Raw genomic sequence first — 24,806 nt, 5'->3', positions numbered from 1 at the left:
AACCACAATTTTATTGTGAAGAGCCAATGAGGCAATGATATTTAATATAATGTTAAGAACTATAAATCACTTATATTCCCCTCTGCCTGGCTTAAAACCAAAAACAACATAAATATTAATCAATAACAGAATATATAGTTTAAGACTACATTCAACAGCAAGTGGTGTAGCAAGTAGAATAGGACCTGCATGTACTGATATATGTATTACTAATGAAAAGAAATCCAAAAAATAAAAATCCCAAAGTTAAAGAGCACTTTTCACAATATTCTCAGAGATGACGGGAAATCTAAAAAAGACACAACCTATATACAATTTCCTTCAACAGAAAAAAAAATTCTGAACCACAAATATGGTATTATAGAAGTCAGTAATTTTTAGCTTATATTTTCTTTATACACTTGAAAAATACAATCATGTAAATATATCAGCTAACTAAACAAAAAATGCAAAGGTTTTTATTTTTATTAAAAACAACAAAAACAGAAAAAAACACTATACAGAGTAAAGTGCTTATCTAGGGTACTTGAGTTGCTAGATTAGTTTGATCCCAACCACTGAAAAATGAAACAAAACAAAAGAGATCAACAACAACCAAACAACAAAAGAATTTCTTCCCTGGAGAGTCCATAGGACATATAAAGATATCATTTTAAGGGCTGGGGCTCAGTTGGTAGAGAGCTTGCCTGGCATGCACAAGGTCCAGTATTAAATCCTCAGCACCACTCCCCACCCCACCACACAGAGAAAGAATATATATATATATATTTTAAGCAATAAGTTTACATAGAAATTCCTAAAATATCAACAAAATCTTTCTTATGCTCTAAAAGACAGTAGAGCAAAGGCAATTTCTGGTGTTCTACTAACATTCAAATTGATTATATTTATAAGCCTTAATTATCTCTTTAAATCAAACAGATTTTATATTCTTTTTTGTTCTGGTATTGTATATACAACAGACTTTCTTTTTGAATTTTAATTCTTTTCTTTTTTAATATTTATTTTTTAGTTGTAGTTAGACACATACCTCTACATTATTATTTCTAAAAATTTTATTTATTTATTTACTTAAGTTGTTGATGGGCCTTTATTTTATTCATTTATTCATATATGGTGCTGAGAATTGAATCCAGTGCCTCACACATGCTAGGCAAGTGCTCTACCACTGAGTCACAACCCCAGCCCCTATTTGTTTATTTTTATGTGGTGCTGAAGATCATTGAACCCAGGGCCTAGCATACACTAAGCAAGCGCTCTACTGCTGAGCCACAACCCTGCCCGCAACTGTCTTTATTTTAAATTGTAAAATACTGACAATCAATACACAGCTTTTACAATTTACTTACTGGTTATTGCTGTTCCTATGTAATACATTTCAGTCAAACAGTCTACTATCTGTTTGAGATTTCTTACACAACCAACAGCTAATGCTACAAGGAGTTCAAAACCAGCATTGATAGTAGATGGTGAACTACACACTGGGACAGTCTGTTCTGCTGGTAGTTCTCCATTTCTCATATATTGCAAATAAGCTTTGGATGCAGGAAAAATGAAATCATCAATCAATTCCTAAGGAGTTAGAAGAGATATCACATTATTAAAAAATTACTATTTATACATATTCTATATAAAAATAAAATACATATAGATTTGAAAAACTATGCCTCTTGGAGGAAAATGCTTTCATGATTATTTGAAATGAATAACATCTCAAAGAATTTTTGGATTTGCTATTAAAATTCTCATTAGAAATCTACTGAATATAATTAATGAAAAAAAAAGTGTAAAGTTGAGAACTGACTGAAAATGAGATACTAAATATATCTTTAATCAGATAGGAATTGTTTATTTTAAATTAAAAAGTGCATTTAAAATTATACTTTTCCCTTGAATAATAAAATCTAAAAAAAAATAATCAAGAAATACAATATAAACAATTATCAGTTTTGGGAGATAGACATTTTTCTCAATTTGAAATGTGATAGAGTAGAAATTCAGATCTATTGTCAAATGTGGTAGAAGTCCTGTATTCCCAGTTATTCAAGTAGTGAAGGAGGAGGATCACAAGCTTGATCAGCCTGAAAAATGTATCAAGATCCTGTCTCAACAGAAATAAACAACAATAAAAAAAATGTGACTCAGTGATGAAGTGCTTGCATACCTGAATGAGGCCTCAGGTTTGATCCTTAGGACTTGGGCAGGGAGCAGACTATTATATTTATCAAATAGCAAAAGAAGTCTAAAGTTATGTTTTAAAAAAATGTAGTAAAGCTCTTATTGAGAAAGTTTTGCTGATGTTTCAAAGGTCGTTAACAGTGTAGCACCAAAATTTAGAACTTACTTTAACAAGATTAGCACCTCCTTTTTCACAACCAACATAATACTTTCTCTCAGGAGTTTGAAAGGCTAGTAATTCTTTTGTTACTCCAAGATGGCCTTCCAAAATAGGTTCTTCAATGCCCGTTTCACCTGTGTTTTTAACATTATCCTGCCAAAAGAAAAATATCACAAGCCTAAATTAAAAGATGTACACAGGACAGGAGAACAGAGTCACAAAAAAAAAAAAAAAAAAAAAAAAAAAAAAAGACTTGAAAGGAATGAGACTGTATATATTATTTCCCAAACCTTTCCATTCAGTTTGCTAATATTTTTAATTTGGGAGGGTGGCGGTACTAGGGATTGAACCCAGGGGCACTTAACCACTGAGCCACATATCCCCAGCCCTATTTTATATTTTATTTAGAGACAGGGTCTCACTGAATTGCTTAACACTTTGCTTTGCTGAGGCTAGCTTTGAACTTGCCATCCTCATGCCTCAGCCTCCGGAGCTGCTATAATTATAGGCGTGAGCCACTGTGCCCAGCAACATTTTTAAATTTTATAAATGAATGGAAAGGAAAATTACTATGGTACCCTGTAGTTTGAGGCCAGGATTACTATTTAACATCCTACAGTGCAAAGGCAGCTTGATATAAAAAAGGAATATAATATAATATAACATAATATAATTTCACAAATTATACTCTATTAAAACAATGTTCAAATGTCAGGTGTTAAACAAAAATTGACTTAAAAAAACTTAAATAATTTGCAAAATAAAATAAGTCCCAAAATACTAAAACAAGAATTTTATCAACATTCTAAGCAAGGCATTTAGGCAAAATTGAGCATTCTATAAATCATGTATTATAAATTTATAAATAAAAACTAGGCATTTTGTTACTATTTTTCTATTCAATAAATACAGAAACTATAAGCCTTCTTTAAAAAGACAGATGATTTACCAGTCATAAAATAATCTAAATATTATATAACTTACTCTAATCCTTTTGAGCCAATCAATTTCATTGTTGAGAAGAACTTCAGCATTGGGCACATTAATATTGCTGTTGTAAGCATAACTGAGAAGATGCCGTAGAAGTGTGAAATAATCACCTGAGTATTTACCTCTCTCTCTTGCTGTACTCTGAAACATTAAATTAAAACAGCATGAGCCTATGCTCACAATCCACAAAAAAAAAAAAAAAAAAAAAAAAAAAAAAAAGACTTCATTAATCTTGGGCTGGGGTTGTGGTTTAGTGGAATGACTTGCCTAGCATGCGTGAGGCAAAAGGTTTGATCCTAAGCACTACACTTAAAAAAAAAAAAAAAAAAAAAAAAAAAGAATAATAATTAAAAACATTAATTCCCTATTTTAAAAGGAAGATTTTTAATCTTGATTTTTATAAATCTAATAAATACCACATTTATAATTTTGAGTATTTCTTAAGTTCACAAATGAATCATATTGAAAGGTTCGCTTAAAAACATCTCACCCCCAAAATGGTAAAGAGTAGGGTAATGAAGAAAAGTAGAGGTCTGTGTCCCATGCAACATCTGGTACACATTAAAAAGAACTGCTCCTGTGCCAACTGACGGACAGTTCTGAAATAAAAAGAATTAAAAACTATTTTTGTATTTAAACATATTACTTCAGGAATAATGACAAAATAATTCCCATATGTTATATCTTAACAGTGAAAGCAAAATTAAGTATAACCCAATGTAGCTAAAGTTATCTATGATACTGTGTCTACTGCCAACCAAATTAGTTCTTAGCAACAGAAGATGAACTTAAGGTTTGTGTCAGGGAGTTAAATCTCAATTATTATCCACAAGATTGGGAACATAACTACTTATAGTATGATCTTCACGTGTGATTTTTCAGCTTTTAATACTCACTGTGACTCAGTGGTAAAAGTGGAACATGTCAAGAACAAGCTGGATGAAAAATACAAGCATCTTGTCTTGTGGGATCCATCTTAACAATTCTCTTGGAACAATGTGGAAATGCCTCTTTAGCTACTATACAAAACACATGCAATAAGTGCTGTACATCTTTGGTCTCTGCAGAATTTCCTACTTAGTTATTTATTTATTTGTATTAGGGGATTTAACTCAGGATTACTTAACCACTGAGTCACACCCCCAGCTCTGTTTTATATTTTATTTTGAGACTAGGTCTTGTTAACTTCTTAGGGCCTTGCTAAGTTGCTGAGGTTGGTTCTGAATTTGCAATCCTCCTACCTCCGCATCCTGAGTCACTGGGATTTCAGGTGTATAGTAAGCACTACATCTGATCAGATATGCTCTGCTGCAAAAGACCTAGGGAAAGTCAATGTAGCTAAAGTTATCTATCAGTGTTTCCCAAAACATGGTGTCAGACCAGTGATCTGCGATTACATCACCCGAGAATATGTAAGATACACAAATTCCCAGGCCTCCTTCCAATCTTCTTGAATCATGAACAATGGGCGAGAAGCCCAGGAATCTGAACTTTAATGAGACAAATGCAATGATTCTGTACACCAAGTTTAAAAACCAAACATTACATTGCAGAATTCTTTTTTGAGAAGCACTGAATCAACACCACATGAATACTACTTTAAAATATTTAAAAATGTTACGTATTAATCTTAGTTGACAGCTTAAGACTTAAGTATCTGTCAGAGGGGACACTCAGTCATCGCCAAGTTAGTAAGTATTATTTATTTTGTTTATAAACAAGGACTATCATTGGTCACAAAAATTTAGGAAATGACTTATTGTTCTGCAATTATAATAAAATGTAAATTAATATCAGTTTTAAACATAATTAATAAAGCAGAACTGCTGCTGTGTATAAACCAAACCATTCCAATGAAAATCAGCTAATAAAGACTAGACTCCAACAAACAAACTCTTTAGCAGCAATTCTTTTGCCTGAATATCCTGGTTTCCACAAATAATGTCAGATAATTATAATATGTTAAGTCTGCCAATACTTTAACTGCATGCTGTGTTCAGAAATCCTCTTGGATTTAACCTCATAAGCAGGTTGAACTACAGATATGTACCTTACTGTGACATTTTTGACTTAGGTAATGTAAGAATGGTATCATTACTCTAGCAAAAGCCTATGGTTCCAATGTGAGAACTAATCTCTGATTTTAGGAAGAGCAAAGCAGACCGTATTTGCAAATTTTGTGTTTGTATTCTAGCGTTTTTTTTTTTTTTTTGGTAGGGCGGGGGACGTGAAGATTCATGAAGAAATGATGAAACATCTATCTTTTCTTGTCTAACTTAGTACCTGCTAATGGTTAAAAATATTGGAAACTGGTCAAAAAGAATTTAGCAAAAGTGAGGATTACAATCAAAGAAAAAGAAACTGGAGATACTAGGGAATCAGGGCATTCAAAAGCAGTCAAATACATAGTTATGGTGGTAAAAACCTGTAATCTCATTCTATTTGGGATGCTTAAAGCAAGAGGATTTCAAATTTTAGGCTAGCCTTGGCAAATTAAACAAACTCGCTAAAATGAAATATGAAAATGTCTGGGCAGTACAGCTCAATGGAAAGGTACGACTGGGTTCAACTACAAGTACCAAGGTGGGTAAAATTCAGCCAAATATACTGAAAATTTAGGAAAATCCATAAGCACAGCTTAAAAAAAGTTGTACAAGAAAACCTTAGTCTTTCACAGCAAACTTATACAGAGTCTCAGTGTGAACAGAGGTGAAGGCTAACATAAAAGGGGAAAATGATACTATTTCAGTAAGTGGTGATTAGCAAAATAAATATTCATATAGAAGGATGAAATTAGCTATTTTCCTCTCATATAAAAATCAACTCACAGGGGTTGGGGTGTGGCTCAATGGTAGAATACTTGCCTAGCATGTGTGAGGCACTGGGTTCGATTCCCAGCATCACATATAAGTAAATAAAAAGGTCAATCAGCAACTTAAAAAAAAAAAAAAATCAGCTCACAATTGATTAATATAGCTTTATAACAGTGGTCTAAGTGATGATTTTTTTGTGATGGTCCCCCATCCTGTGAACAGTTTCTCAAAAGTAAAGGCAACAAAAACAAAAGTAGACAAATGAAATTGCAGCAAATAAAAAGGTTCTACATAATGCAAAGGAAATAAGAAAAAAACATGCAGAAAGAACAGGAAAAAAAAACTGCACATAATATAATATAAAGGGTTAATATCTCTACTATATAAAAGAATCCAAAACAACTTAGTAGAAATAAAACTAATAAACCTATTGAAAAATGGTGCAAAGACATTTCTCAGAAGACAACATACAAATTGCTGACAGATACATGAGAAAATGCTTGATTTCACTATTTATCAGGGAAATACATATCAAAACCACAGTCAGGTATTAACTTATACCTTTAAATGGCTATTAAAGTCTTGGAAAGGATGTGGAGTAAGGGAATTTTTAACACAGTGTTGGTGGAAATGTAAATTAGTAGGACCATTACAAAAAACTTGAAGATTTTAAAAAAAATTAAAAATAAGAACTGCTACATCATTCAGTATGCTTATTGTGGTTATATATCAAAACAAAATAAAATCAACTTGCCAAAGAGTTACCTGTACTCTTTCATTAACTGTAGTATTATTCACAATAAGCCAAAAAATGTAACCAACCTAACACCACTGACAGAAAGAAAAAAAAAAAAAGGTAAAATAAGGTACATATTTGCAACAGAATACATTAAGACACAAAAGAAGGGCACTTTGTCATTTCTGACAACATGGGAAAGTGGAGAATATTATGGTAAGTGGAATAAGTCAGAAACACAATTATGGATACCACATAACCTCACTTTTACAAGGAATCTTTTAAAAAGTTGATTTAACAGAAGCAGAGAGAAGAAAAATGGCTGCCAAAGGCTTGGTGGTTATTGGAAGTGAGACTGGGGCAACGATGTAGAGTTTTGGTCATAGAATGTATAATCATAGTTAGGAGAAACATTTTAAAAAATGTCCTGAATAGGCAAACAGAAACAAAAAGTACATAAATAATTGTCTGGAGCTGGGAGTTATGAGGGAGAGTGAGCAGAATGAGAGTAAAGAGAAGCTGGGAATGACTGCTAAAGATTATATTGTTTTTTCTGTGATGAAAATGTGCTAAGACGTTTACCCAACTCTCTGTGCATGTTACAAATCATTGGATTATATACCTTGACTATTTAAAAAAATAAATTTTTCAATAAGAATAAATAAAATTTAGACCCCAAATCACCTCATTGTTACAAGTAAGGACACTGAATCACTAATCAAAATCAGATAAAAGGGGCTGGGGTTGTGGCTCGGTGGTAGAGCACTCACCTAGCATGAGTGAGGCACCCAGTTTGTCCTTAGCACCACATAGATACATAAATAAAAGTATTTGTGTTCACCTAAAACTAAAAAATATTAAAAAAAAAAAAAAAGTGACAAGGAAAATCCCAGGGTTGAAAGGTGAACTCTACCAAATGTTTAAAGAATTAAAAAAAGAACATGAAAGAGTATTTTACAATGTATAAGGACCAACATTATTTTGAAAACAAAACCAGGCAAAGAACTATAAGGAAAACCACTACTGCTGGGTGTGGTGATGCATACCTGTAATTCCAGTGGCTTTGGATACTGAGGCATGAGATCACAAGTTCAAAGCTAGCCTCAGCATTTTAGTGAGGCCCTAAGCAACTCAAAATAAACTATTAAAAAAGGGTTGGGAATGTAACTCTGTGGGAAAAGTGGTTAAAGGGTGATTAAGCACCCCTGGGTTCAATTCCTAGTACCAAAATGAAAACAAACAAACAGAAATCATCACCTAAGAAAATAAATACAAAAATCCTCAGCAAACTATTAGTAACCAAATTCAACTGCATATCAAAAGTGTAATAATGGGGCTGGGGATGTGGCTCAAGCGGTAGCGCGCTCGCCTGGCATGCGTGCGGCCCGGGTTCGATCCTCAGCACCACATACAAACAAAGATGTTGTGTCCGCCAAATACTAAAAAAATAAATATTAAAAAATTCTCTCTCTCTCTCCCTCTATCTCTCTCCCTCTCTCTTTAAAAAAAAAAAAAAAAAAAAGTGTAATAGCCCACAAAGTGTAATGTATTCCAAAAAATGTCAGAGCGGTTAAACATATAAGTCAATTTTAATTTTAACATGTAAATACAATGAAGGAAATTAACTATGTGGTAATCTAAATTGATTCAAGACACTCTAAAGACAATTAGACCTAATAAAGACAATTAATAAAGAAGAATAAAAGGAAACTTTCTCAATATGATAAATATCATATATGAGAAACCTACAGTTAATATAACTCAATGATAGAAACGTATCGTAAATCAGGAACATAATCATGCATGCACTTATCACTTCTATTCAACCTAGCAAAGCAATTAGAAAAAAAAAAAAAAAAAAGAGGGGGGGAAGAGTGGGGAGGTGACATAAAACTGTTCCAAAAAAAAGTAAGCAAGAAAATATTTCAGTTGTAAGTAACAGACAATTGAATCAAGAAAACTTTAATAATTCACAAGTCAATACAATTGTAGGGTATAAAATCAATATGCACATAAACAGTTCTATTTCTATACATATACTGGCAATGAACATCACAAAAGAAAATTAAGACAATAATTCTATCTACAGTAGCAACCAAAATAATGCAAATTTAGAAATAATTCAATAATGGAGGCAAAAATATTAAAGGAAGTAAGACCTCAGTTAATGAGAAGCTATTCCATGTTCATGTATTGACACTCTTTTAAAATAATACTGTGGGACAACTCACTATTTACTGGAATTGGAGTTGAATCCTTACTCACACCATTCAAAAAAACCCCCCAAAACTCCAGATAAAATGCAAAAGTATAGTATTAAATACTTAGAAAATAAACTACAAATAAATAATTTTGACTCTGGAATTGGCAATGATTTCTAATCATAAGACAACAAAAGCATAGGCAAACAAGGAGGCAAAATCAGATTTCACCAAAATTCAAAACTTTACCACATGAAGACACTATTAAGAAAGCACAAAGACAACTGGCAGGATGGAATAAAGTATTTGTAAATTATATATCCAAGAAGAGATTAATATACAGAATAGAGAATTGCTAAAACTCAAGAACAGAAAAATGTGCAGAGGTCTTAAAGAATGTATAAATGAACTGAGAAGATGCTTATTACCACTAACCATTAAGGAAATGCAAATAAAAACTACAATTAGATACCATCATTATCAGAAGTAAAGAGAATGCAGAGAAACTGAAGAGAAAGTAGAGAAAAAATCTTAGGAATTTGACAGTGGGCATATAAATGGAGAAGACACAAAATCAGAATTCAGTAGAGCCTCAAAAAAGTTAAACAATAAGATCATATTACCCAGTAAATTGACTTTTAGGCATAAACTCAAAAGACCTAAGAATAGGACTAAGTCAGAGACCTGCAAACACAGCAATTTTCATAGCAACATTATTTATAGTAGTTCAAATGTAGAAATCATTCAAAATTCCACCAACGAGTCAACACAGATCTAGTATGCACATGCAATGAATTATTCAGCCTTAAGTATGAATTAAATTCTGACATACTCTGCAACATGAATGAAATAAATTTATTTTTGTACTGAAATGAACACAGGGGCATTTTACCACTGAATGACATCCCAGCCTTTTAAATTTATTTTTATTTTGAAATAGGGTGTTGCTAAGTTGCCCTGGCTGGCCTCAAACCTGTGAGCCTCCTTTGTCACCCTCTTGAGTTGCAGAGATCGTAGGCATGTGCCAGTATGTCTAGCATAAATAAACTTTGAAAATACCATAACATAAACTAATTCATAGAAAAATAATGGGGTAGTAGAGAAAAATGACAGTAATTGCTTCAAAGAATTAGTCTGTTGTGGTGAAAAATTTCAAATATATATAACACTAATGATGGCCTAACAATGTGAATATATTTAAAGTCACCCCACTGTTCATTTAAATGAAATGAAAATGAGCCAAGTTTGGTGGCAACCTGCCTGTAAATCCCAACAACTTGGAGGTTGAGGCAGACGGATCACAAGTTTGAGAACAACCTTAATTAAGCTAGCCTTTAGACAATTTAGTGAGACCCTGATTCAAAATTTAAAAATAAAAAGGGTTATGGATGTGGGTCAAAATTAAATAATAAAGTGGGTTATGGATGTGGGTCTGAGTTCAACTCTCTGGTACTCCTTCTCCCCTTTACAAAAAAGTGACAGTGCAAATTTTTTGTTACAGATAATTATATATCCTACTACATTAAAACAAACAGTAAAAAACAAAGTAAAAAAACCACAAAAAACAAACCCAATACTGCTTGACCTAAAACTAGTTTAGGTAAAAAGAACATGTTAGATAAAAATTCTCCTATATACCAAAAAAATTATGTTTAAATAAAAAAGATTTGTTCATTTTCTTCAAAATATCAATCTACTTAAAGTCAGCTTTTCTCTAAAACAAAACAAAACAAAGGACACTTACTTGCTAGGACAGTGTAATAATAAGTCAGTGATGAATGTCTGCCAGGCCTTTTCTTTACTAAGTGCATCCAAGGCTGTTGGAATTAAAGCAAAACATAATGTCATCACTTCCAATGCTTCACAGCAAACCTGTTCATCTTCCAAGACTGGCTCACTGCTTGTACTGGTCATCTGTAAAATTATAATGAGGAATAAGTAACTTATTAGATATGTTTAATAAAAAAATTCTCAAAACTAGTTAGCATTTAAAATTACTCCATAATGAACATCTGGTCTCAGACCAATTATGTACTTGTTCTTCTGCATGATTGGTATACTTCTGTTTTAGTCATAATTCCTCCTAAAGAATCACTTTTCACTCCACTTTCTTTTTACCAATTCTATTGTCTACCCTAACTAGAATATAATTTTATTAAAAAAGCAATCAATATTCTCAAAGTCAACAGAAGACATGTGTAACGTAAGATGTACTCGTATACATAGGTAGCAGTTTTTAGTTTACCTCTGTCAATCAAAATGTAATCAATACACAAAGAGGAAGCCACACAATAAGGTCATTTTAAAGGAATGTATCTCAATGGTAAAGAGCTTGCCTAGCATGCTGAAGAATCCGAAGCACCACAAAATGAAAAACAAAACAGCTATCAGAAGGTGCTAAAAGTGTAAAGTATCAATATCAAAGAGCTCAACAGTCTTATTTTTGAAGTAATTTGTTTAGTAAAAAAGTAATTTGCAGGGATTGAGAATGTGGTTATAAAGATGGAATTCTTGAGTTTGGGTCTTTGTACCAACAAATCCTTGTGCACAAAAACACACACTGAGAAAATTCAATTAACTGGTGAAAAATTAGGATAATATTTAAATGATGAACTCCTTCCTAAGTTTGAGTCATTTAAACGAAGCAACAGGAACAACAAAATATTTGCGTGTGTGTGTGTGTGTGTGTGTGTATATATATATACACACACACACACATATATACATTTGAATGTCATGATCCCAAATCTACTATTATAAAAATATTACATAGGAAAAAATGACCAAGAATAAAGCGACTGACAAAAAGTTAATAAATTCATTGCAGTACAGATACACCTGTTTTTAGAGTAAGATGCCTTTTGGCAGGATCCTGAATATTTTATTTTCAAAATAAATGATTCCTCATTTTATCTATAGACAGTAGTTAATCTGAAATAATTAGATATATGTTACTTGGTCTTTGAATATGACAGACTGGATGAAAATTTAACTCCATGCACAATTAAGTAATATTTACTCAAAAGGAAAGTATTTTTTGTTATAATTCTTACCATCTCATAAATTTTAGTTATTTCTTCATTCGGGCTAAATACTAGCTCTAATGCTCCACATCCTGATGCCCAGATAATTTTTTGTATACCTCTAATTACACAAGTATCAGGCATATATCTTGAGGCCTATAAGAAAATGAATATTACTGACAGAATAGAAGAGTATAATAATACAAAAAAAAAAAAAAAAAAAAAGCAGTAGGAATGGTTGTAAAAGAAGTAAATGTTAGACTGCCTTTCTGGTCCAATGTTGCCTTGATCCCAGTTTTTGGTGTCTTTATATCAAGTTGTATAATACGACTTCTATACAAAGAAAAGATGTGTTTAACAGCAACACCCAGAAAGAAGACTTCAAGTTAAAATCTGAGATAGTTGTTCTGTATTTTACATAAGACTTTAAAATATAGAAAATACATATAAAATATATTTTACAGAAAATATAAAAAATAATTTTATATATAGAAAAATAGAAAATATAGAAACATTTTACAATTAGAAAAATATATAGAAATATAGAAAAAAATATTAGATTACCAACCCATTCTACTTAGGTATCTACCTAAAAGACACAAAAACACATACCTACAGAAGCACTGTCATTTAATTTCATAACAACTTTATTTCCAATAGCGAAGAACAAGACCAATACAAATGTTCATCCATAGATGAATGGATTAAAAATGTGAATCATAAAAACTGAATAAATTGTAGCACATAAAACAACTTGGAAACTTTTCAAAATCATGCTGATTTGAGTGAACCAAATAAAAAGGAGAACAGAATATATAATCTGATTTATATAAAAGTTAAGGGAATAAGTACTTATCTACACTGACAAAAAGGTCAGTAGTTGAAGAAGCCAGGGCCAGATGGATGTAAAATATTTAGGTCACAATAAAACTTTTGGAACAAACAGAAATATTGTCTTCTTTGAATATCAAAAGTTTAGGCATTTATCAAAAGTATTCAGGAACGAAGATCTTTCAAAGTTTGATACTAACCTCATCTGATATTTGCTGAGCAAGACGTATGGGTACATTTCTAAGCATGCACTCAGATGATGGATTGGGAATACTCTGAAGGGCACCTTGTAGTACCACAGCTTGATCATGAGTAACTTGGTTAATCTAAAATAAATCAATTATTTACTTCAAAAAAGAACTTGTTCTTAACAAAAGCCCATAAACATTCATATACTTTTCAACTATTACCATTTTCTCAGTATATAATTCCTTTACAGATGGTGGGTAAAATTCATGGTGGTTTACATAAAAAGCATTTTAGATTGCTAAATTCTTAGATTTCCTTTATACTTTCAGAGTTAACAACAACATCTGAATATTCTAGTTTTAGATGAACACACATACACTTTTTTTTTTTTTTTTTTTTTGGCATTGGGGACTGAACAAAGAAGTACATTACCAATAAGCTATATCCCTAGTCCTTTTCATCTTTTATTTGACACAGGGTCTTGCCAAGTCCCTTAGGTCCTTGATAAGTTGCTGAGCTGGCTTCAAACTTGTAAAACCTCTTTCCTCAGCCTCTGAAGATGCATGCACTACCAAGATGAATATGAGCTCATCCTACACAGGAGCTCGCTTTCCCTTACATGGTGTTAAGAGTTGTTATTTTGAATAAACATTTAAGGTGCTTCTGGGCAGATCTTTCTCCCAGCCTCCTACTTTTAAAGGATGACTATAATGTCAAAATGGAGAAAATTAGTTATAAACTTGTATCCTTTTCTATCTTCCTTTTTTAGTCTTTAAAAGGTTTCTATTTTTGTTCAAAGCTAATTTGTTACCTGCACACTAATGCTTGTTCCATAGACATGACAAAATTGCTCACAGCTTAACGTGCCTGTCTGCTTATGCACCATTTCTTTCACTGTAGAATTCAAACCCCAACACCCCCTCCCTAAATAAATTAATAAAAAAATAAAATAAAAAACAAACAAAACCTGAATTTCTTAAAAAAATTGAGTTTGGAAAGGTGTTAAATAAAATTTTATCTGTTATGTAGGTACTGTTTATTTTAATCCAACAACACATATTTGAAGATGTATTTGCCAAATGCTACGACAGAGGAACTAAAATGGCAGAGGTAAGAAAATAGAGATATACAGTATGCTTCACTGAGTTAAAATCTCAGCTCACTGTTATTATTTTGGGCCAAGATATTTAAACATTTTACGTCTTATTTTTCCTTAGAAAACAAAAATGTTAGTGACCACCAAATATGGCTATATCAGTATTTCAATGAGATAAGCCTGGTACTAATACATAAGAACTCAATATATTTTGACTATTATTTTCCAAATTCTAACTTTCACAAACTTAGGAACAATTTAGGTTCACAATGTATCTCTAACAAAACCTGACATATGGTAGATGAATAATATTGAAAAAATAAAATGTTACATATGAAATTTTAAAGCCAATAACTCAATTTTACTAATATAATTAAGGTTATTATTTGTATTAGCAAAGAATTGTAACACTTGTTCTTTTTTTAAATTTTTTTTTTTTAGTTATAGATGGACATGATATCTTTATTTATTTTTATGTGGTGCTGAGAATTGAACCCAGTGTCTTACATGTGCGAGGCAGACACTCAACTACTGAGCTAAAGCCCTGTAACACTTGTTCGTACACTGAAATTTATCTTGTGAGATTATTATTAATGTACTATTATTCTCCAATTCAACTCATTAATCTGAGATGAAGAAATAGAAGTGCTCTGAAGGACAAAAATAACGGCTTTTATTTTAGAATTGGTTGAACTGGTGTTGTCTATTCAAAAACTGAAAAGGAACTATGCATAAATATGTAAAAAAAATTTAAGTCATATTAATAAAATCTTTTACTCATTTTCTAGGTTCAATAACTATAAAATGGCTAAATTTGTCAACTCTCTCTTTACCACCTCAGAATTACTTAAAATATTACACTCCAGTAAGATTCATGATTACTTCAAAATCCTAAATACCTAGTTACTACTTAAATCTACAGGTTATGCAATTGCTGAGTTTATTTTTAAAAATTAAATACGAAAATAAATTTCAAAAAATTTCTTAAAATTTATTACCAGTGTTATAGGTTCTGCACCATCTACAACTGGCTGACAAGCTTCTGCTACAGCTCGAACGTGGCCATAGCCAATGGCAGTTAGTAATAGTTTTGCAATTTTAAGGGCATTGAAGTAAGCACCCCTACGAGTTTCTGTATCTGTATTTGGTAAGAAGTTATTTCTTATTAGCATACTCAGTACAAGGGGTAAGCCACCACTTTTCAAGAAGTGAAACTGAAAATCTGAAGACATATCAGTCAGAGGCGCACCAGCAGGCATTAACAAGGCATAAACTACCTGGAGGGGGGGAAAAAAAAAAGAAATTAAAGGTTGTCCAAAAAAAAAAAAAAAAAAATCTCATATTGTACATTTCTCTTCTCAGCATTGCTAAGAAATTCTTGACTAAATATTTTCTTTATAATCTTTTACATGCTCTTAATTTTATGATACATTATAAAAATTATTTTTGTAAAACAAACAAACCTCTGTTAGGTATAGAACTTGAGAGGCAGAAGGACCAAAGAAAAGGGAGTCAAGAGATGGACCAATGTTGCTTTCTCCAAGATTTGCATAGTTCAAACAAACAGCTCTTAATTTTTCTATAGTTGTGCTATCTGCAAATAAAAGACAAACTAAGGTTAAAATTTACATTTGATATTTTAAAGAATATTATCTTAAATATAACATAATAACAGTAAACTTAAATTGAGGTATAGGATTAAATATAAGACATTACTACATGTGAACTGATTCAAGATCAACTAGGACTATTTAATCACCAATCCCAAACACGAAGGAAACGGTTTCCTATTTAGAAATCTCAGTATGTTCTCTTTTTTCTTTTGAGACAGAAACAAAACCCAACAAAAGAATATACACAGAGAACACACTGAAAGAGAAATTTGTTTTTCTTAATGCATAAACATAAGCTCCTCTCTCAAACATTCAATAGTAAAAGAAAAATAACTCCAATTAAAAACCAGCAAAGAATATTAAGACATTTCTACAAAGAAGCTGTATGAATCACTAAGCAAGCACGTGAAAAATTGATCTATATCATCAGCCATCAAAGAATCACACATTAAAACCACATGAGATGCAACTTCATCACCAAAGACATGGGATTTAAAACAAAAAAAAAAGTAACAGGTTTTAGTGAAGATATAAGAAACCGAAACTCTCATATCTTACTAGTAGAAATATAAAATGGTGCATCAACTTTGGAACAGTTTGGCACTTCCTCCACTAAGTCAATCACAGAAGTACTGTTACTCAGTAATTTTTCACCCTGTTATACAGCCAAGAAAATGCAAACACAGTTCCACACCAAAACTCCATACTAAAATCCTAAAAAAATATTGTTTATAAAAATTAAAAAGTAGAAAAAACTGAGATGTCAACTAAGACATAAATGGATAAATACATGGTAAATAAGAATTAAGTGTCACTCAGTTTTAAGAAGGTAGAAAATTCTGACAGATTCTACAACAGGAATGAACCTGGAGAGTACTGCACTAAGTGAAATACCCAGTTACAACAGTAAAGAAACTATAATCTTGATTTCATTTATATAAAATATATTAAGTAATAAAACTTGCAGAAAAGGAAGGAGAATGGCGATCATTAAGGATGTATAAGAAAAGGGTTTATTGTTAGGAGATACTGAGTTTTTTTATTGGAGATTGCTGCATAATAATATGACTACACTTATCAGTATGTGTAATGGGTTAGAAATGAGTTGTCTTCCAAAAGGTGTGACCTAATATGTGAATTAATCCACTGATGGATTAACTGGGTTTTAACTGTAGGCAGGTAGGGTGTAGCTGGAGAAGTAGGTTCTGCCTCATCTCAGGCTCACAACTATGGAGTCCGCCAAGCGGGGACTCTACATCTTAAACTATGAGCCAAAATATACTTTTCCTTCTCCAATTGTTCTTGTCAGATCTTTTGGTCACAGTAAAGGAAAAGCTGACTAAAACAGCAGTGAACTGTACATTTATAAATGTATTCTGAAGGGCTGGGGATGTGGCTCAAGCAGTAGCGCGCTCGCCTGGCATGTGTGCGGCCCGGGTTCGATCCTCAGCACCACATACACACGAAGATGCTGTGTCCGCTGAAAACTAAAAAATAAATATTAAAATTCTCTCTCTCCCCCTCTCTCTTTAAAAAAAAAAAATGTATTCTGAGATTTCTTTTGCAGTTCTAGAGATCAAACCTATAGCCTCACACATGCCATGCCAAGAAAGTACTCTACCACTGAAGAACTGTACACTTTTTTCAGAATAATCAGTTACGGTGGTAATTTTATACAAGATTTTATTACAGTTTTTAAAAAGAAACATTATCTTGTAATAATCAAAATTCAACTTGGGTAGTCATAGTTGTTTTTTTTTTTTAAAGTAGGAACCTAGGGAGTTACCATTGAGCCACTTTCCTATCTTTTTTTTAATTTTATATTTGCTCAGGACATATCTAAATTGCTGAGGCTGGCTTTGAACCTACATTATTCCTGCCTAGCCTCCCCACTGCTGGGATTACAGGCCATTATGTAGAGCTGCTGTTTTTAAAAGACAAAAAAAAAAAAAAAAAAGAGAGAGCTGGGGACATAGCTCAGCAGGTAATGCACAAGGCCCTGGGTTCAATTCCTCCCCACTCCGGCCCCCACAAAACACACCAAAAAACAAAACAAAACAACAACAACAACAACAAAATAAAAAAAACTCTTTGGTATTTTTCATAATATCCTGAAAATCACAGCCACTGGGTCAGGAGAGTCCTGTTTTTCTTTTGCAAGCTGAGCAATAAACCAATCTTTTCTTTTTTTCTCAAAACTGTGTCTTCCTTGTTGGATTGCCATAGGGGACAAGGTAGACTGGGATAAAGGACAGTCAGTGTAGATAATGAATTAATGACTAGGTCAGGAAGCTGAAGACTGATTCAAAGAGAAATAAAATGCTACTATCTCCAGAGCACTACCTCTTCCTCCAACCTTGGCCAAGGTCACCTATCTTTAGGGAATTGTTTCTCCCAGAAAGAACTTGCTAATGAATTCCCCCTGGCCAGATCTCTTCCTGCCCTTTTACCCACCAAGTGGGCAGGGTGGTAGAAACCTAAAGTCTTTTAAAAGGGGCAAGTCACCCCCATTCCCTATGTATTCCCTATGTATGGTACGAGTCTCTCTCTATTTTATCTTTTAAATAAAACTTTTTACTCTTGCCTCAACATTTCTTGGATGTTCAATCTTCACCACCAGGGAAATGGGGACAGATCCTGAATTTCAAGACTAATTTCTGAGGACTGAGCTTTAGGGAAAAAAATTAGTTTCCTGGGTAACAGCAGCGCACGCTTCACCCTTCTTGGGTAGGCCTGACTCTCCAAGGAACTCTACTTCCATGCTCATAATGCAAAATAGCTGATCAACTTACTGAGAGTCATACTGGAGAGTTAGGAGAAAGTGTGTCTGCGTTGGGTAGAACAGAGGAGCTACTCCTGTGAGTAAAGGGAGGGACTGTAGGACTGTCCTAATAGGTGCTGAAACTCCTTTTGCTTTGGGGAACTCCTACCTCTTCTCCCTGCATAGTACAGGTGGCTCCCATCATGGTCTACTTTGAGGGAAAAAAAAAAAAACAAACTGAATAAGTCATGACACCTATGGCCATCTGCATGATCCCTGCCCTATGTAAGCCTTGTCTGGGGTTCCTGATGGAAAACAAGGAGTTTGTATTACTTTTCCCTCTTTTGGCAGGAACACCTTGGAAAGGAGCCCATATTTTCCACAGAAATGGGATATGGGGAAATTTAGTAGTGGTGCACTTCATGCTTTAGGTATAGCTCTTGCTCCTTTGTCACTGCAACTTATTTTTAAAATGGTGTTACTTTTTCTTCCTCTCCCCCTTCTCCAACCTAATCTCAGGGAAACAGGATTACATTTCTTCCCTACTTTAATCATATTTTTCTGTTACCAAGTACTCACCCACCATAGGAACAAAGTAACCAGACTTTGGGTATGGTTAGAAGATCTCAGAAATGACTCGCTCTCAACAACTGATTACAATTCCAGCAGAGAACACATGGAAAGTAGCATTTTGAATCAGCTCTAAAAATAGCCCCATTCCTCTGCAGATAGGCAGAATCACAGCGTTTGGGACTGAAGTTCTTGTATTTTTCCTTTGCTGGCAAAGCAATAAACCTTCCTTCTCCCTTTTTAAAACAAAAAACAAAAAACAAAAAACAAACAAACAAAAAAACAACTCATGTTCTTAGGAAGCACATGGATATTGTAGTAAAAATATGTAGGTTAAAAGGCACGGGCGTCTATCACATTCTCCAAATGTTAGAAAAACCTTATGGAGATAGAGTGCAGAAGCCAGAGAGCTGAAGCACAGAAACCCTTTTTATTCTAATTGTAGAGAATCAGATGTGTCTGTGTTACTATTACTGTCCTTGATGGAGTCTGCCTGCAAACGGGATATTCTGTCAAGGTATAGACAGGTAACAGCAGACATGCTTGAAAACGAGGTGTCTGCTGTCCTTGGGAGGACTTGCCTGCAAACGGGATGTTCTGCCAAGTGGGCTAGGAGGGCGCTGAGAAAAATTTTATTATCTGTTCTTAACAAGAGCAAAGCTAGGCATGTTCCAGGCTGAGAGTAGATTAGCCATGAGAAGCGGGTCACTTCTGATTAGAAAGTAAAACTTCTATATGCTATGTTTAATTAGCTGAAAGACCTGATTTATTGCTGTTGGAAGGCTGCCTTCTTTGTTCACAATACTATAAAAAGATTGCTTGTATATAATAAAGGGCTTTTTTTTCCTGCTGCTGCTTTGCTTGCTCTGCTTCTTCTTTCTTTCTCATGCTGACCTGCGAGTGAATTACTGCAACACTAATTTTAAAAAATTAAAAGCCTTACATTGCTCTGGTCCCAAGGCAGGTATATTTTCTTTAATTGTAGTCCCTCTGATTCAGAGGATCTAATTTCATTCCCTACTTTATCTTAATAATGTTAAACCACAAATTTCTCTATTTCTTATATGTTTAATATCTTCCAAATTAGGATTTAGTTACACTGAGATACCTGTCTGGGATATAGCAAGTTTTCTCCAATAACAGTATTCTGTTTGTAATGTGTCTGTTTAATATTTTTGTGAAAGGACAGATGAGTAACTGCAGCTAACGCCTTAGCTAAATAAAGGAAAGGGCTTTTATGCAGGGAAAAGACTGCCACAGAAGTTAGGGGATTAAACAAATAATTAAATAATTTAATTATAATATGGAACCAGTTTCCCCATTGCTACAGAAAAAAGTGAAAAGAAGCTGGGCACTACTGCACACCTGCAGCTCAGGAGGCTGAGACAGGAGGATCGTGAGTTCAAAGTCAGCCTCAGCAAAAGCTAGGTGCTAAGCAACTCAAGGAGCCCTGTCTCATGGGCTGGGATGTGGCTCAGTGGCCAAGTGCCCCTGGGTTCAATCCTAGATATCCAAAAAAAATAAAAAAATAAAAACTCAAAGTTTCACAATAGTGAAACTGGAAATTCTATTATGTGCTCATGATTTTTATATACCTATACAAATTTTCATAGTACACACAGAAGAAAATATGTGTGACTGGGTATGCTTACACACCTATGCTATCTGTATCTTGAGGGATGAGAGAGGCATCACATCTCAAGTAAGGAAAACGCAGAGATCAAATTTTGGCTTTAAATTACATTTTATACATGAAGAAATCAGTGCTTGGGAAAATGGCTAATTCAGATGTGTCGTTGGAAACAGACTCATCTGTTGGTTAAGAAATAGAAAACCATTTAATGATAGCAATGGCATTAAATTTGGTTGAATCCAAGAGGGGAAAAAATGTCCAGAGAAAATAAATTTGTTTCAAATGTTAACTTTTTGGCAAGAACAACTGCTCAAAGAGCTGATTACTGTGGGAGCAATACAACAATTAAAAAGAAGTACATTGGAAATAGTACATATAGACATAATTAATGCTACTAAAATATACACTTACATTAGGTACAATAATATTACCTCATGTGACATAAAGTAAATCATATAATATACATACGAATCTATCGCCACAATAAAAGAAAATAATAAAAACAGGGCATATGATTCTGAGTGATTCTCCTTGGCCCATGATGAGTTCACAGACATTAATAATGCTGCTGAGAAGTCATGCTGACCCAAGAGTTAAGTTTAAAGCATTTGAATAATGGGGCTCTGGAATACTGTGAGTAGAACAAAAATATTTTCAAAGAAATTGAGAAAACACTTGCGTGGGTTCTCTCTTGTCCAGCCAGAAGTCTACAAAACAAGATAAAGGAGAAAGTGGCTATGGAGTTGTTAATCAAGATCTCTGGAGACTAATCAGGAAGCAGGTCTGATTTTATTGCGTAGTTACCATGGTATATATATTCAGGCAGTAGCTAAGGAGATTATAGGCAGCCACCAATACAATTTCTGGCCAACGGTCCTTGCAGCGACCAGTCGAGGAGTGGGCCATGGAGCAAGCACAAGAACTGCAACACACGGCCTCACGTCCAGGGCTGTGCCTGAAGGATAAACAATTTGCAGTTCACACACCTGGGGGGGAGTGGTTTCCCACTCAGACACCCATAATGTATGTCGCAATGGTAAATTTATTATTATTTTTTTCCGATTAACCACCACTGTTAAAATCTGAGTGTTTGGTTAAACTGTGGCTGTAGACTTGATATTGCATAATAAATTCAGCTAAAAATCAAAAGGTAAAACAGTGCTGACATATGCAATATAATACAGTAATTTACACAACTAAGATGTTGTTTGATTCACAAGTATTTACATATATACACTCCCACTGCTGTGAAGTTAAAGCATGAAGATTGATTTCTATACAGTTTATAGAATGCATATTTTCCCCACTAAAACACAGGGCCCTTAGCATTTACATACCTCTACAAATGTGCAAAGAACATCTCCATATTTGAAAATACAGTGAATTATGAAACTGAGTTCTCATTTAGCTTAAAATTTGAACTAAATATAATCACATGACAAAATCCCAAAATACTGAGGAAAGAAGCAAAGAGACCAGCATTAACAAAGGAATACTTGCCACTAAGTTTATAAGAATAAACATACACTATGAATTTTAACACAACAAAATGTTGGGCAGAGGATGCAGCACAGTGGTAGGCCAATTGTCTAGCATGTGTGAATCCCTGATTCAATACTCAACCCCACATACAAATAAATAAATAAAATAAAGGTCCATTGACAAGTACAACTAAAAAGATTATTCCTCAGCAAGGCAGGGTGGCACATGCCTACAATCCCAGCAGTTTGGGAGGATGAGGTGGGAGGATCACAAGTTCAAAGCCAGCCTCAGCAACAGCACAGCGCTAAGCAGCTCAGTGAGACCCTGTTTTTAAATAAAACACAAAACAGGGCTGGGAATGTGGCTCAGTGGCTGAGTGCTCCTGAGTTCAAACCCTATAACTCCCCCCAAAAAGTTTATCCTCATCTTCCAAAAAGCATACATTATGAAAAACCAATACTAAGTATAGTCTGAATTCTGCTCATAAAAATATGTAGAAATTAATTTTCCCTTGCTAAATAAGTATCTACAAGATATTCTTGATTTTGCTTAAAATACTGGCTATTCACACAGAAAGTTCTTAAATACCTATCACTGAAGAATTTTACTATAGTAACTGGTAAAACCTGAGGAAAGATGAAACTTGAATAAATTAGTGGATTTGATGGCAGAAATATATCAATTTAAGTTTACTATGTTTACAACAGTGTTATCTGAAAAACACACTTCTGAGTGAGGACATCAAACTAACAAAGTATTTTCATAGAGTTTAATGATGAGACTTGGTATTTTAATTTTTCTGTAATTTTGTAATTATTTCAATACAATAACACATGGATTGCTGATCAGAACATTTAAAACACAAATGTTATCAGGAACATTAAATATTGCTTAAAAAAAAAAAAAAGACAACTGGGCTGGGGTTGTGGCTTAGCGATTGATTGCTTAGCTCGCATGTGTGAGGCACTGGGTTCAATCCTCAGCACCACATAAAAATAAATAAACAAAATAAAGGTATCTGTTCATCTACAACTAAAAAAATTAAAAATTTAAAAAAATAGAAGCCAACTTTAAAAAAGAAAAAGTCTTGAAAATGATAGAATAAGGTGGTTACACATACATACAAAATCAACCAAGAGATCAGCCAAAGAAACTAAAAAGGAATAAAGAGAAGCAAAGAATAAAAAAATTAGGTTAATTTAACACTTCATTAAACAGCATATAAAAATCTCAAAAATACAAAGAAAGCAGTGAGAAAATGAACAACGCAAAATGTAGATCTCTCAAACTGAAGAAATCAATTGTTCAACTGGCAAAATCCACTGAGATCCTGTATATAAGACAATTAAAAAAATTCCAAAGTACACCATCACAAGATTCTATAACTCAAGGATTAATTGAAAACCAAACTTATTACCACGGTAAAAGAACTTGTTTGCATTTCAGCTAATATCTTAAAAAAAAAATAAAAACCTTTTATTTTATATACTTTTTTTTTTTTTTTTTGGAGAACAAGCTTCAGCAAAATTACTCAAGAAAATCTCAAGATTAAGAGCACATTGAAATAATCATATGACAAAACCCCAAAATATTGAGGAAAGAAGCAAAATGACCAGCATTAAGAGAAGGATTCTTGCAACTGACTTTGTAAGAATAAGAACTCTGAATCGTACTGTAGCAGAGAAGTAGAAAGTTCCAGAATGAGAGCTGTACCAAAGAAAATGACTAGAATGGGCCATGAATGAGCAAAATATTCCAAGATATCATGAAATAACAGGTATCACCTTGTAGAAATTGTTTTAAGAAGTTATGGATGAAATTGGGAAGAGGTAGTAATAATAACTACAGACAATCAAGGAAAGGGTCAATTTTAAAATCAAATTAGAAGTAAATAAGAAAACTGTATTTCATAGTTTTAAAAATGTGAACAATGAAAACACTAAGCAAAAGTGAGAGGGATGAGAGAAAGATTGTATGAATTCATAAGAAACACACCTTTACCTACATATAAATAAGTCAGTACAAAATATTCAAATATGACACACAAAATAATAGTTTGGGTATATGCACTAATAAAAGTGAAGTTTTTTAAAAGTGTTTTTGAAATCATAATGGAGGATCAGAATGTCTAAAGACAAAGATTACTCTTCATTCTGAATGTTGAAGAACCCCAATTTTCTAAACTGCATTTAATATCACCTTGCTAAAAATATTAAATATTCTCCCTATCTGTAGAAAAAATTTCACCATATTTGTATGGAAGACTCATGATCAATATGATGCACTGTTCCACAAAGTATATCTGAACAGACTTTATTACCATTCCATGTTTGTTTATTGTTCACTGATCAGACTTTCTTAAGAGGACGGAGTTAGACAATTTACTAACCTGGTGGCATCAGTTTCATAAGTACTCTTGCACCATCTCTAAGAAGAGGCATATTCAGGCTGCAACCTAAGTCTGCAACTTGCCAAAGAAAAGATATGTATCTGGGATGCAGTGACATTATCTAGAACATAGAATATATAA

The 24,806-nt window shown here is 33.3% G+C and overlaps 1 protein-coding gene across 4 annotated transcripts in view; it reads right to left on the bottom strand.

Annotated features, from left to right (window-relative positions):
• LOC139703464 (ubiquitin carboxyl-terminal hydrolase 9X-like) overlaps positions 1-24,806 on the bottom strand; it is a 119,142-nt gene that overhangs the window by 32,329 nt on the left and 62,007 nt on the right. For all 4 annotated transcript variants that reach the window (XM_071606932.1, XM_071606935.1, XM_071606934.1 and 1 more), the window contains 10 exons: positions 24,666-24,786; positions 15,681-15,811; positions 15,216-15,494; positions 13,133-13,258; positions 12,132-12,257; positions 10,823-10,992; positions 3,819-3,927; positions 3,323-3,469; positions 2,345-2,491; positions 1,350-1,572 (listed from right to left, as the gene is read on the bottom strand). In XM_071606932.1, the coding sequence (XP_071463033.1) occupies positions 1,350-1,572; positions 2,345-2,491; positions 3,323-3,469; positions 3,819-3,927; positions 10,823-10,992; positions 12,132-12,257; positions 13,133-13,258; positions 15,216-15,494; positions 15,681-15,811; positions 24,666-24,786 (1,579 nt within the window). The remainder of the gene's footprint in view (positions 1-1,349; positions 1,573-2,344; positions 2,492-3,322; positions 3,470-3,818; positions 3,928-10,822; positions 10,993-12,131; positions 12,258-13,132; positions 13,259-15,215; positions 15,495-15,680; positions 15,812-24,665; positions 24,787-24,806) is intronic.

This window comes from Marmota flaviventris, chromosome Y, assembly GCF_047511675.1.
Source record: "Marmota flaviventris isolate mMarFla1 chromosome Y, mMarFla1.hap1, whole genome shotgun sequence".
In the NCBI taxonomy this organism is placed as follows: Eukaryota; Metazoa; Chordata; class Mammalia; order Rodentia; family Sciuridae; genus Marmota; species Marmota flaviventris.
Note: the sequence above shows the minus strand (reverse complement) of the source record. Positions and strands in the feature narration are given on the sequence as shown.